Here is a 14,793-nt window from a genome sequence, read left to right as displayed (position 1 = left end):
AATATCCTCTGTGTACAACGTAAAACACCAAATAATGCARGCACAGCCCGAAATAGGCCGATACCCGCTAATTATCAAAATCTAGAAAAGAGCCGTTAAATTCTAAAGCCACCTAAAGCGATTCGCAAACCTTCCATACTAAGCCATCACCTATAGAACATTTACCTGGATAAGAGCCCCCTATGCTAGCTGGTCCTGGGGCTCTGTTCATAAACACACCCCACAGAGCCCCAGGACAGCAAAACTATTAGACCCAACCAAATCATAATAATTACTTGACACAGAGTACACAGTGGCAGAATACCTGGCCACTGTGACTGACCACTGTGCACTTCCTAACCTCCCGCAAAATGTATGACCATAATAGATACACATATTTCCCTCAGATTACACAGACCCACAAAGAATTCGAAAACAAATCCAATTTTGATAAACTCCCATATCTATTGGGTGAAATACCAGTGTGCAATCACAGCAGCAATATCTGTGACCTGTTGCCACAAGAAAAGGGAAACCAGTGAAGCACAAACACCATTGTAAATACAACCCATATTTATGTTTATTTATTTTCCTTTTTGTACTTTAACTACTTGCACATCATTACAACACTGCTTATAAACATACTATGACATTTTGAACTTTTGTGAGAGTAATGTTTACTGTAATTTTTTTATTGTTTTTTTCAATTTGTTAATTATCTGTTTCACTTGCTTTGGCAATGTAAACATACGTTTATCATGCCAATAAAGCCCTTCAATTGAACTGAACATTGACAGAGAAAAGCAAGTCGAGATTTGCATACACTATTTTTGATTAGTCATAATGTAGATATGCAGATAATATAATACTGAAGAATGGTACCAGGCCTAAATCTAATGACTACTGAATAAGGCCTACATTTACTGATAAAAATGTTATTRAATTCGGTGCTCAGCGTGCACGCATTGCGTGGGACGTTGTCAGCTAGTAGGAGGGGTCTCAGGCGTTTTGGGCCTGGGCTACAACTGCGGAGGAGAGAGCAGACCAGGCAGCGTGGTCGAGTCTGTCGCTGAAACCCGCGAAAAAAAGTTACTTTGAGTGAGAAAGAGCTACCGAAAATGTCTGGAGACGACGATCCACAAGAGCAGACCATCGCCGATGATTTGGTCGTCACCAAGTACAAAATGGGTGCCGAGATTGCCAACCGTAAGTGAATATGAACATGTTGATTTAGTAGACGATTGAGTTTAAACGTGACCGAGTCCACTGATTGTAGCAGAGCTGACTAGCTAGCATATTCATCTATCACAATGCAGCCATGTGCTGTGTTGCTAGCTAGCGATAAATCAATGACTCGTCAGGGTTAGCATTTTGCCCGTGTCGTGGAGAAATCGTAGCCACGAATTAGCATATTATTGCTAGCTAATACTAAAGTTAGTCTATACATGCACTTATGTAACTGCTAGTTAGCTAAAGTGGCTAAATGATGGTGGCTAACTGACATGCTGCTAGTGAGCTAACTAGCTAACATTCAATGCACTGCCTGGGAAGTTGTCACTGCTGGTAAAACTAACTGGTCGACAAACTGCCTCCTGAATAAGTTATGATCCAGTTACATCTACCTAGTTACAATTTGGAAAGTTTAGTCAGTTAATTGCCAGAGTTATTTCTACTAGCTCATGTAGCTAAGCTAGCTACGTAGCACAGCTGTTAAACGCAAAGAGGTCGTTTTTTCCCAGCGCTCATCTCTTGCATGCTGTCAATCATCCTGAACTGTCACCTGCAGCAAGTGAATATCGTTTTCTCAATAAACCTATGGTCTTTCATTGTATATGTAACAGTCTTGCGTCCGTCCCTCTCCTCCCTCCCAACCTGGGCTTGAACTAGGGACCCTCAGCACACAATCTACAAGTCACCCATGAAGCATCGTTACCTATCGCGCCACAAAAGCTGCGGCCCTTTCAGAGCAAGAGAAACGACTTCGAGATCTCAGAGCGAGTGACGTCATCGCGCAACGCTAACTAAGCTAKCAATTTCACACCGTTATACGTCGGCACAACTACCATCAGCATCTGTCAGTTCAGTGGCAATGCATTACCTCTGACCTGCAACACGTAACACAACTATAGCTAGCAGCTATGCAATGACGTTACTCCCTGTGCACCCACCTATAGCTATGATATACTCCCCGTGCATCAACATTAAAGACCTGGATGTGTGTTCCTTGGAATTTATGTAAATCCTGATGATCTTCATGTACTTTGCTTCAATGACAAGAATCATATCTTTGCTTCATAACAACCGGTGTAGACTACTAACAGAATAACAGTGAAATGATATTCGACAAGCAGATTTAAAAGTGTGAATATCCACGGCCTTGCCTTATCAAGGTCTCCATCAGTCACCTTCTCTGATCCTAATATGAAATACTTGAAGCTTACTCACTTAACCTCTGTTCTGTCCTGTCCTCGTGTTCTTTCCTATCCAGAGGCCCTGAAGGCTGTGGTGGAGGCAGCCAAGGCTGGTGAGACAGTTGTCAGCCTCTGTGCGAAGGGAGATACCTTCATCATGGCTGAAACTGGAAAGGTCTTCAGGAAGGAGAAGGACCTGAAAAAAGGTATGGACCCCATCTCATTGGTTAATTAAATAATTTCCGTTGTCAAGACTGAGTGACGTCAAGTAGCTATTCTAGAGTTTTGTAGTTTACTTTTTGACTGTAGAAAAGTTTAATCTCAAGTCTTATCCTCGCTTACTCATCCTTTCTCCTTGCCTCCTCAAAATGTCAGAGGGAAGAGAGGAGACAAGGAATCAAGGGAGACACTTGATATTCCCTTGTTGTGCAGACAGTGCATGGAAAATGACTTGCTGACATTATTCAATGTAATTAAATGTCTGTACTTTATTGCCTCCCCCAGGCATTGCTTTCCCAACCAGCGTGTCTGTCAACAACTGCGTGTGCCACTTCTCTCCACTGAAGAGTGACCCTGAGATCACACTGAAGGACGGGGACCTCGTCAAAATGTAGGAATGTTGTGTTGTATTGAACACTGTATGGAACTGTTAATGGATGTATCTGTGCCTTTTCTGTATTGCTGGCCCTATTCAACTGTTGGGAGACTACCCCTTCCCATGTCAATGCACGGGCCAGTCTGATGGTCTTGAGTCACTGTGCCTACTCTTGTGTTGTGCAGTGACCTGGGGGTGCACGTGGACGGCTTCATCTCAAACCTGGCTCACAGCTTTGTGGTGGGAGTGACCAAGGTAGTAGTACTTCAATCGTTGTTTGCGTTGACGTTAGCAAGAGTGCAGATGTCATGCAGAAATGCCAGCATACGGATATTAACAGAGACGGACGCGCAGCACATCAGACATTTTTTAATATGCGTAGTGCAACAGTCACGTAACGTTAGGAAGAGGATTGGTCCAGTGCAGTGTAACGCATCCACATAACAGTAGATGGTTTCTTACGTCCTGTGTAAATCAGCTGCGTCGTTGCTTCACCTTCACGTCCTGTTTTTCTCTTTTGTTCATTAGGACGCTCCGTTAACGGGGCGTAAGGCGGACGTGATCAAAGCAGCACACCTGTGTGCTGAGGCTGCCCTCAGGCTGGTTAAGCCTGGAAACCAGGTGAGGTGCTGCGTTAGCGCTTTACTGAGTGGACAGTCGGAGACTGGTCCCGGATCTGGTTGTGCTTTATCGCCAACTCCTATGGTTTGAGTTGGCTGTATAGCACAAACAGATCTGGGACCAGGCTAGTCAGGGACACAGTGACCCAGTTTGGAAAGAAAAGCTTAACAAACAAATCAAGTTGGTATCATTGTGACGGTACAGTATTTCCATAATTTGATTCATAGCTGTTTTAACATTTTGGGATGTTTATCTCTCTCGTTCAGAACTCACAGGTCACAGAGGCCTGGAACAAGATCGCCAAGTCATTCAAATGCTCAGCTATAGAGGGTGAGTGAGTCACCGCTTGCCATTTAAACCTAGATGGCGCCTCACTGCCATATTCATACACAGTACATTCAATCCCGTACATCTTGTACAGGTAGCTTGCCAAATCGCATACCGTGTTTTTAATCCAGTGTAACACTCTCTCCTCAGGCATGCTGTCCCATCAGTTGAAGCAGCACGTTATTGACGGAGAGAAAACCATCATTCAGAACCCCACGGACCAGCAGAGGTGAATTGAAGACATGATCCGTTAGTCTCAGATCTCTGGCTTGTTTAGTATTACTTACCCGACGCATATCTCAAAGCTATGTGTCTCGTGTTATTGTTGTGTCTGAAGCACCCGATTAATTACTAATAGTAGTTGCTCTTAGGGGGAAAATAAGGTTGAATTATTAATGGGCTTGTTGCTCTCTCTCTCTCTATCTGTAGGAAGGACCACGAGAAGGCTGAGTTCGAGGTACATGAGGTGTACGCCGTGGATGTGCTCATCAGCACCGGAGAAGGCAAGGTGAGGGACAAACATTCACTCGACGTTCTAGGCAAGTTGTGCTCAATTCCCCTGCTGGTTGTTCTCAAATCTATGAAAGGATCACCTTCAGGAGCAGCAAAACAGCACGGACACATGACCTTTTTTTCCTATGCGTTGGGTGACTCTACTGTCCAACTCCTGTCGTCACTTTGAATGTGCTGTAGAAACCCCCTCCTTTCATTGCGCTAACTTCCCATGTCTTCTACTCCAGGCGAAGGATGCAGGCCAGAGGACCACTATTTACAAGAGGGACCCAGACAAGCAGTACGGCCTGAAGATGAAGACATCCAGGAGTTTCTTCAGCGAGGTGGAGAGACGCTTCGATGCCATGCCTTTCACTCTCAGGTGACACATGAGACGCACCGCGTCCTTTTAGTCAGAACAGGTTCAATGAGAAATTTGGTGGGCAAATTAGTTTCTATTGACTAAGATGATTGAAATGAATTGATTTAAGACATTGACCACAACCTGTCGCTGTCATTTAACTCAACTGATTACATTCATTTCGATTTAGGCTATTGGGTTTCCTCCAACTGATTCCCTTTTTGTAATCAAATGGTTTTTTTTGTATCCCTTTTCTTTTTGATAATCCTCTTTTTTTCTCAGGGCGTTTGAGGATGAGGGTAAGGCAAGGCTAGGTGTGGTGGAGTGTGCCAAACATGAACTGCTGCAGCCCTTCAACGTTCTGCACGAGAAAGAAGGCGAGTTAAACGATATCACCAGTCAGAGGCTATGAATGAACTTTTTGTGTGAAATTTGTAATCCCGTGATGGCTCGCTAAAGGTGAATTGACATGCAAATAAAATGTCATTCTTTGCAATCTATTCGTTCAAAGCAGTGTGCCACTTAAGCACTGCAGTACAAAAATAGTTACCTAGTCAAAATTGAATAAAATTGTGTCACATGCGCCGAATACAACAGGTGAAATGCTTACTTACGAGCCCCTAACCAACAATGCAGTAAACAAGTAATTAAGAGAGCAGCAGTAAAATAACAATAGCAAGACTATATACAGTGGGGCACCGGTTAGTTGAGGTAATATGTACATGTATGTAGAGTTATTAAAGTGACTGCATAGATGATAACAACAGAGAGTAGCAGCGGTGTAAAAGGGGGGGGGATGCAATGCATATAGTCTGTGTAGCCATTTTGACTAGGTGTTCGGGAGTCTTATGACTTGGGTAGAAGCTGTTTAGAAGCCTCTTGGACCTAGACTTGGCGCTCCGGGTACATATCATCCTATGTTTACTGACTCCTTTCGCCTGTCTAGGTGAGTTTGTMGCCCAGTTCAAGTTCACCGTGCTGTTGATGGCCAACGGACCCCTACGTATCACCACAGAGCTGTACGAGCAGGAGCTGTACAAGTCTGAACACGAGGTAGAGGACGCAGATCTCAAGGTAAAACAACCAGCTGTGTTGGAACGATGGCCTACTGCTCTGGGGAGCTACACTGGGGCTTCATGAAAACAGTAGGTTTTTAGCGGCTTTTTGCCAACAAACACGGGCCACTTTCTCAAGTGTTCTTGGGCGTGAGCTGGTGCCGTGTTCTTGAAAATGGAACCAGAGCGTCATTTTACGCTGAGCAACGTCAGCCTCTTGTTTATGCTCAGGTTTTGTAGAATGAGGCTAATTAATCTAATGTGGCATGTTGTTAGCTGATTTGGTATTTTCACTAAGCTGAGATGGTTGCCTTGTTTTTTCTCTCTCAAAAACCTACCCTTTTTTTATTTTTATTTTTTTTAGGCCTTGCTCCAAAGCTCAGCGAGTCGCAAGACACAGAAGAAAAAGAAAAAGAAGGTAGGCTACACGGTACACCGTACTGTGATGTAAACACATGTACAGTGCCTTCGGAAAGTATTCAGACCCCTTGACTTTTTACACATTTTGTTACGTTATAGCCTTATTCTAAAATGGTTTCAATTGTTCCCCCCCCCCCTCAATCTACACACAATACCTCATAATGACAAAGCAAAAAGAGGTTTAAAAATGACATCACATTTATGTATTCAGTATTCAGACCCTTTACTCAGTACTTTGAAGCACCTTTGTCAGTAATTACAGCCTCGAGTCTTCTTGAGTATGACACTACAAGCTTGGCACACCTGTATTTGGGGAGTTTCTCCCATTCTTCTCTGCAYATCCTCAAACTTTGTCAGGTTGGATGGGGAGCGTTGCTGCAGATATTTTCAGGTCTCCAGAGATGTTCGATCGGGTTCATGTCTGGTTTCTGGCTGAGCCATTCAAGGACATTCAGAGACTTGTCCCGAAGCTGTGTGCTTAGGGTCGTTGTGCTGTTGGAAGGTGAACCTTTGCTCCAGTCTGCGGTCCTGAGCGCTCTGGAGCAGGTTTTCATCAAGGATCTCTCTTTGTACTTTGCTCCGTTCATCTTTCCCTCGATCCTGACTAGTCTCCCAGTCTCTGCCGCTGAAAAACATCCCCACAGCATGATGCTGCCACCACTGCGCTTCACCGTAGGGATGGTGCCAGGTTTCCTCCAGACGTGGCACTTGGCAATCAGGCCAAAGAGTTCAATCTTGGTTTCATCAGACCAGAGAATCTTGTTTCTCATGGTCTGAAAGTTTTTAGGTGCCTTTTGGCAAACTCCAAGTGGTTTCTGTCTGGCCACTCTACCGTAAAGGCCTGATTGATGGAGTGCTGCAGAGATGGTTGTCCTTCTGGAAGTCTATCCCACAAAGGAGCTTTGTCAGTGACCAATGGTGACCAATGGTTCTTGTTCATCTCCCTGTCCAAGGCCCTTCTCCCCCGATTGCTCAGTTTGGCTGGGCGGCCAGCTCTAGGAAGAGCCTTGGTGGTTCCAAACTTCCATTTAAGAAGGATTGAGGCCACTGTGATCTTGGGCACCTTAGTTGCTACAGAATGTTTTTTGGTACCCTTCCTCAGATTGGTTCCTTGACACAATCCTGTCTCGGAGCTCTACAGACAATTCCTTCGACCTCATGGCTTGTTTTTTTCTCTGACATGCACTGTCAACTGTGGGACCTTAAATAAGTATCATAACAAAAAAAGTCTGAAATCACAAATGCTCAAATTCCTGCCATCTTTCTGAGCGATACAAAATTAATCTGTACAGGCGCAGTCTGGTTGAAAGGCCCTGTGTGTGTGTTAAAGACCCTCTTTGTTGGGCTCCCAGCCAGTCTCAGTTGCTGTGCACCAGTGTGACGAAGAGGAAGAGAGAACAGAGGGAGATGGATCCGGTGTGTGTGTGTGTGCCTTTCCAAATCATGTCCAATCAATTTTATTTATCACAGGTGGACTCGCAAGTTGTAGAAACAATTTTGAGTCTTGTGGCAAAGGGTTTGAATACTTATGTAAATAAGTTATTTATGTTTTTAATACATTTGCAAACATTTCTAAACTGTTTTCGCTTTGTCATTATGGGGTATTGTGTGTAGATTGCTGATTTAATCKATTTTTGCATAAGGCTGTAACGTAACAGAATGTGGGAAAAGTCAAGGGGTCTGAATACTTTCTGAAGGCACTGTATATACATCCAGGTCTCCCTTGGGAAAGACCCCAATGGTACTTCATGCTTTAAATAAAAATACATGTTAATGTGACAACTACATTTTATGAGTCTTGCCTCAATTCCCAAGCAACTTATTTTTGTCAAAAGGCTTCAAAGACCGTGGAAACTGAAACGGCACCAGGACATCCAGCGCCAGTGCAGGTCGAGGAGACCGACGCTGCGAAATAAAACCTTCCACCCCCCCAACCCTGTCTTCGTCTCCAAGAATACTGACAGACAACTGACCAACCCAAAGAACAGACGTCAATAATCCCTCCATCCTACCCTCCTGTCTTGACATGCCTGCCTTGTGGCGCAGCCTTCTGTGATAACCTCCAAATGTAAACGATGTCAGACTGTACCGGGTGATGGTGCTGCTCACGCCTAAATTCAAATTCCTGTCACATCCCCACTCAACTGTCACATCCCTTTTCAATATCAATGTCCTTGAGACAGCAGGGTTCTCCCCAGAATAGTAAGCACGTTCGGTGCGATGACGCTGAAAGAGAGGGATATTGAGTAGAACAAGGGCATTTTCCGGAGTAGATTCTGTGGGAGACACGTTTATACCATCCAGTCATTGAGCCTTGAACTATAATTCTATAACCATGTATGAAGGCAAAGCACGACAGTGGAGGGTTTGAGATGACTGCACTGCATTGTGCCAATGATAAATGTGTAAAGGAAAACCTTGTTTGAGGTCATAAGCAAGAAGTCAAGTCTCTGAAATGGATGTCGGTGTGTCCTATTAGGGAATTAAATGGGTAATAACTTAAACCCTCCATAAGCCTACTTAACGCTGTTATAAACCGCCATGACCGCAAATGTAAACTGACTACATTGTCACACAAACTGTTATTTACAGTGGATAAGCAAACTTCCTAGCGGCATACCTAGCTATCTTACCTCCAGTAACAGTTTGTGACATAACTGTCAAGTCCGTTGCCGTGGACATATAGTCAATGGYTTTTTAGAACAGGGAGTCGGTTAAGGGGCTTGCTCTCACTGCACACACAGACATTTGAAATTCTCATACCCAGTAATGGAGGGTTCAGGTGTTCCCATTAAATGATTTGTTCTGTGTAGGACGCCATAATTAATTTCATACTTCACTGGTACTACCACTGCCACAGCGCTCAATGAATTCCACCTAAATTAATCAGTGTTTACATCAGTTTCCATAGCGGTTTAATACTTGATACTTTCTATTGTAAAAAAAATWAATAAAAATCCCAGTTTCAGAGGCTATTTTTTAGAATCATCTAGACTAGAACCATTACAACGCCGGCATCAAATAGCAACCCCATAATATTGAGTTTGGGTGGGGCAACTGACCAACTGCTGCACCACTAGTTCTTGTTGGGCTTTTCATTCTGAATAGGTTATTCGAGGGAGAGATCCATCCTTGTGGAAATGTTTCTTTACTAGGTTGATGACTTTCTAAATTTGTTCTCATGAAAGAAATGTATCATCTCTTGCATTGTACATGTGTGTGGATGTAATTCTTAAGTCCTTATTTGGGAAGTAATTGGGGAAGTTCTCGCAGTAAAATTAGGCATTTAGGAAGGCCTTTGAAATTGTCATGTCAGAATTACAACCCATCTCAATGTCAATATTTTACATACTTGACTGAAAAGTAAATGCCTCATTCTGTGAATAAGATCCATTGATCATCCCACTATAATCAGATAAACCTTTTGAAATATGGCCATTCCTTGATAAACTAACTCGACAGTTGACAGTTATGACTGCTGACCCCTGCACTGGATGTGGAAACCATACATGCCTCGCTCAGTATAGAGGTATTGACAACTGTTAAAATAATGTACATGGTCGTTCTTTTTTTGGATTTAGAAAGAGGGAGTTTTTTCTTCATGGTTTGAAATAAACTTTAAAACAAAATATGTGGATGTGTTGTTTGTCTCAATATTGTCTTATGAACCTCCCCCATCTAAAATAATGTACAGAATAAATACTGTACATGTAATTACATGGCTTTCTACACAGCATAACATATACCTCCACACTCAACAGTAAAACAGACATTTTGTAATTGTATACAAAAATAATTTCGATTGACAATTGATTGATCCAAGTCTTAGCACAGTTCAAAACCATATATATTATTGATGAAAGATGCATCATAGATAGAAGCAGGATACAGGGGTTAGTTATACGAAAAACTCGTTGAAAAATCATTGGCTGCATTTCCCAGAGTTCATGAGCATCCAACAATGATGACGTAATCTCAGTGTATAAATAACCAATCGAACAACAGTCACGGTCTTCTTGGAGACGGTGCCATCTTGTAGAGGTACACAGAGAACTGAATTTCAAGAGTTGTTTAACGTCAAATATGAATCCAAAATAAACCTTTCTAACTAAAAGCCATCCGACTAATCAACTTTTCTCTCCCATTTCCTTACAGACACCCCTCCACAACATGAGGGCCAAGGTGAGTCATTTCCCCTCTAAACAATTTGTAGTCCGCTTGTTGCTATGCTAGCTAAGAGTTAGCCAGCGAATACCTAACTTACTAGCTAGTTCAGCCATCTAACTAGTTGTAGGCACAATAACAAACTGCACAGAATTTGGAAACTACCTGCTAAGCCACATTTAATTATTTTCAATTTAATCATTAGCCATGGCTTTCTGAGCCAACTGAAATGGTTGATAGTACTACAGTTGTGGCCAAAAGTTGAATGACAAATATGAATTTTCGAAGTCTGCTGCCTCAGTTTGTATGATGGCAATTTGCATATACTCCAGAATTTTATGAAGAGTGATCAGATGAATTGCAAAGTCCCTCTTTGCCATGCAAATGAACTAAATCCCCCCCCAAAACATTTCCACTGCATTTCAGCCCTGCCACAACAGGACCAGCTGACATGTCACTGATTCTCTCGTTAACACAGGTGTGAGTGTTGACGAGGACAAGGCTGGAGATCACTGTCATGCTGATTGAGTTCGAATAACAGACTGGAAGCTTCAAAAGGAGGGTGGTGCTTGGAATCAMTGTTCTTCCTCTGTCAACCATGGTTACCTGCAAGGAAACACGTGCCGTCATCATTGCTTTGCACAAAAAGGGCTTCACAGGCAAGGATATTGCTGCCAGGAAGATTGCACCTGAGTCAACCATTTATCGGATCATCAAGAACTTCAAGGAGAGCGGTTCAATTGTTGTAAAGAAGGCTTCAGGGCGCCCAAGAAAGTCCAGCAAGCGCCAGGACCGTCTCCTAAAGTTGATTCAGCTGCAGGATCGGGGCACCACCAGTACAGCACTTGCTCAGGAATGGCGGCAGGCAGGTGTGAGTGCATCTGCACGCACAGTGAGGCGAAGACTTTTGGAGGATGGCCTGGTGTCAAGGGCAGCAAAGAAGCCACTTCTCTCCAGGAAAAACATCAGGGACAGACTGATATTTTGCAAACGGTACAGGGATTGGACTGCTGAGGACTGGGGTAAAGTCATTTTCTCTGATGAATCCCCTTTCCAATTGTTTGGGGCATCTGGAAAAAAGTTTGTCCGGAGAAGAGAAGGTGAGCGCTACCATCAGTCCTGTGTCACGCCAACAGTAAAGCATCCTGAGACCATTCATGTGTGGGGTTGCTTCTCAGCCAAGGGAGTGGGCTCACTCACAATTTTGTCTAAGAACACAGCCATGAATAAAGAATGGTACCAACATATCCTCCGAGAACAACTTCTCCCAACCATCCAGGAACAGTTTGGTGACGACCAATGCCTTTTCCAGCATGATGGAGCACCTTGCCATAAGGCAAAAGTGATAACTAAATGGCTCGGCGAACAAAACATTGATATTTTGGGTCCATGGCCAGGAAACTCCCCAGACCTTAATCCCATTGAGAACTTGTGGTCAAACCTCAAGAGGCGGGTGGACAAACAAAAACCCACAAATTCTGACAAACTCCAAGCATTGATTATGCAAGAATGGGCTGCCATCAGTCAGGATGTGGCCCAGAAGTTAATTGACAGCATGCCAGGGCGGATTGCAGAGGTCTTGAAAAAGGAGGGTCAACACTGCAAATATTGACTCTTTGCATCAACGTCATGTAATTGTCAAATGCCTTTGACACTTATGAAATGCTTGTAATTATTCTTCAGTATTCCATAGTAACATTTGACAAAAATATCTAAAGACACTGAAGCAGCAAACTTTGTGGAAATTAATGTGTCATTCTCAACTTTTGGCCACGACTGTACATTAGCTACTTGAGGTTAGTGTTTTGCTGCATCAACACTTGCTAGATTCCTATCTCTAGTCCCACTTAGCCAACGTGGCTAGCAATCAACTGACGTCAGCTGTCAAACCATAGAAATGTGTGTATATATATATATATATATATATATATATTCAAATTTTGTGATCAAGTTGAGGAAATTAGTGTAGTACAGTAGGCTATTTATTCTAAATGCATGGCTCTGGTATCATTACTGAAGCCAAGCATTGTACAATAATTACATGTCAAACGGGCCCTTTCAGTCGATGGTGGGTGTGCATGACTGCAATGTCCCCACTACACTAGAGCGCATGTTAACCAAATTCAGTTTGCATGGTAGCAGTACTGTATTGATAGCACTTTGCTGTGTATGACTATGCAACCATGCTTCTGAAATTACGAGTACAGGTGTTTCGGCACTTATGTATTGCCGTATCGCTAACATTGTCCCCTCTGTTCTCTTTCAGTGGAGAAAGAAGCGTATGCGCAGGCTGAAGCGCAAGAGGCGGAAGATGAGGCAGAGGTCAAAATAGACTGCCCCCTTACAAAACCATGTCTGTGACCTTTCTCATGGACACAACACGGGACCAAGGATTTCCCAAGAACTCAAGTCTGAAACAAGGCACAGGCCAACAAGAGGCTACGAAGAGATGGTGCTACTGTTGGTCAACCACCTGCCTGGGAGATTTTATATGGGGACATTCTGTATTCTTTACTCTTCTACAAAACCATCCCTACTCCATTGCTTTTGTTTATATTTTCAAAGTTTTTGGTTTAAAATTAAATTGACTCAATGTTTTGAAACTGGGTCTAAAAATGTTAAGACGTCATTATTTTTCATTATGCCCTATCAAGTTCAGTTGCAAAGATTTGTAATGCCAACCTGAGGGGTATCGTACGAAGCAGGTTCAATTCCACTTTGAACTCGGGATAACCAGTCATACTGAAGTGGCTCACCTTTTAGCTTGGGCAATGAATTCTAAAACTAACCTGCTCCAGGTCTCGCTAACTAATTGCACAGAGTGATTGAACTGTGAGTGGAGACCTAATCTGATTAACCTCTTGCAAAGACTCATCATTAAGGAAGACTGATTAAATGTTTTATGACAGAATGCATGTGAAACTAAATGCAATGCAACACTGACTTACAAATAAATATTGGGGGGATGCTTGTGCATAATGGTACGTTTTGACTGCTTCAAAGGGTTGGTCGCTTTGATTAGCCGTAAATGTATTCAAACATGTTTAGCTAATGTTAACTAGCTACTCTAGGCTAATGCGCCGCTAGCTAACAAACTACATACTATAGCTAAGTGAAATATAAGCTAGCATTTAAGGCTGAGGCCATTTGGATGTAATGAAATAGGCCTACGGTATGATGGCATTATTGGCCTAATGTGCAATCAATGTGCCCCTTGCCATTGTATGTCTGAAGCAGAGAATAGCTAAACTCACACATCATTTGCATATTGTTGAGCTATATGTTCTCCATTAAAAAAAATATACCAGTAGATAATGTATATAAGGGTAAACATAAGCCATATTTTCTACATTATTTTTATAACTAGAAATTGTTTACTGCAAATCCAACTCTTTCATTCGAGGTACAGTACTGTACATGAAAATAAGGTGCTGACAATTTTAAGGTTCATTAAACATTTAAAGAATTTAAACAATGGCGCATGGGGAGAGTTGTAATTCTACCTCGTTTATTTGCTGAGAATTCTTTTAGAATGCAGAGACAATCAGGTCAATGGCATGGAGGAGGATTGCAGAGATTTTGGTGTTAATGATGGGCAAAGAGAGATTTGCACAACAATGTTTGCAAGTCAAAGTCACAATTTCCTTTACCCAAAGTACCCTTTCATGTGCATGCAGGCCTATGTATTTTACATGTAGACCTATGTATTTTACATGTAGGCCTATGTATTTTACATGCAGCCGCTATGTATTTTACATGTAGACCTATGTATTTTAACCAAAAATGCCAAAAAGGCCTATGTATTTTACATGTAGACCTATGTATTTTACATGCAGGCCTATGTATTTTACATGTAGACCTATGTATTTTACATGTAGGCCTATGTATTTTACATGTAGACCTATGTATTTTACATGTAGGCCTATGTAGGCCTATGTATTTTACATGTAGACCTATGTATTTTACATGTAGACCTATGTATTTTACATGCAGGCCTATGTATTTTACATGTAGACCTACAGTGGGAAGAACAAGTATGTGATACACTGCCGATTGATACACTATTGCACTGTGCACTAGTGCACTATTGACCAGGGCCTATCGGTCTCTAGTCAAAAGTAGTGCACTATATAGGGAATGGGGTGCCATTTGGGATGCATTTTCAGAAAGGGAGACCTTAGCTGTGTTCAGTATGAAAAAACGGTGTGTTAAGTTCAATTAAACGGAAACGGTGCTGTTCTGAACAGCCAGTTGAAAAACAGGGAGGGTTTGGGGAACGCTGTTGGCATGGCCGCTGCCCTTTCAAATACATCACTCATCGCTTCAAGCCACACCAACCAAACCGAGCAAATATACCTCAAAATCTGT

The 14,793-nt window shown here is 42.6% G+C and overlaps 1 protein-coding gene across 1 annotated transcript; it reads left to right on the top strand.

The window, feature by feature from the left end:
* The first annotated feature begins 969 nt into the window (after positions 1-969).
* Positions 970-9,892, top strand: LOC112071668 (proliferation-associated protein 2G4). Its single transcript, XM_024139102.2, has 13 exons — positions 970-1,185; positions 2,468-2,596; positions 2,895-3,000; positions 3,171-3,240; positions 3,514-3,606; positions 3,873-3,936; positions 4,084-4,162; positions 4,363-4,441; positions 4,674-4,807; positions 5,069-5,163; positions 5,733-5,860; positions 6,206-6,259; positions 8,097-9,892. Exons 1-13 carry the CDS (start codon positions 1,098-1,100, stop codon positions 8,175-8,177), a joined length of 1,200 nt encoding a protein of 399 aa, XP_023994870.1. The 5' UTR covers positions 970-1,097; the 3' UTR covers positions 8,178-9,892.
* The last annotated feature ends 4,901 nt before the right edge of the window (positions 9,893-14,793 follow it).

This window comes from Salvelinus sp. IW2-2015, unplaced genomic scaffold (assembly GCF_002910315.2).
Source record: "Salvelinus sp. IW2-2015 unplaced genomic scaffold, ASM291031v2 Un_scaffold1678, whole genome shotgun sequence".
NCBI classification, from domain to species: domain Eukaryota; kingdom Metazoa; phylum Chordata; class Actinopteri; order Salmoniformes; family Salmonidae; genus Salvelinus; species Salvelinus sp. IW2-2015.
The sequence above is the reverse complement of the archived record's forward strand: the minus strand, read 5'-3'. Positions and strand labels throughout refer to the sequence as shown.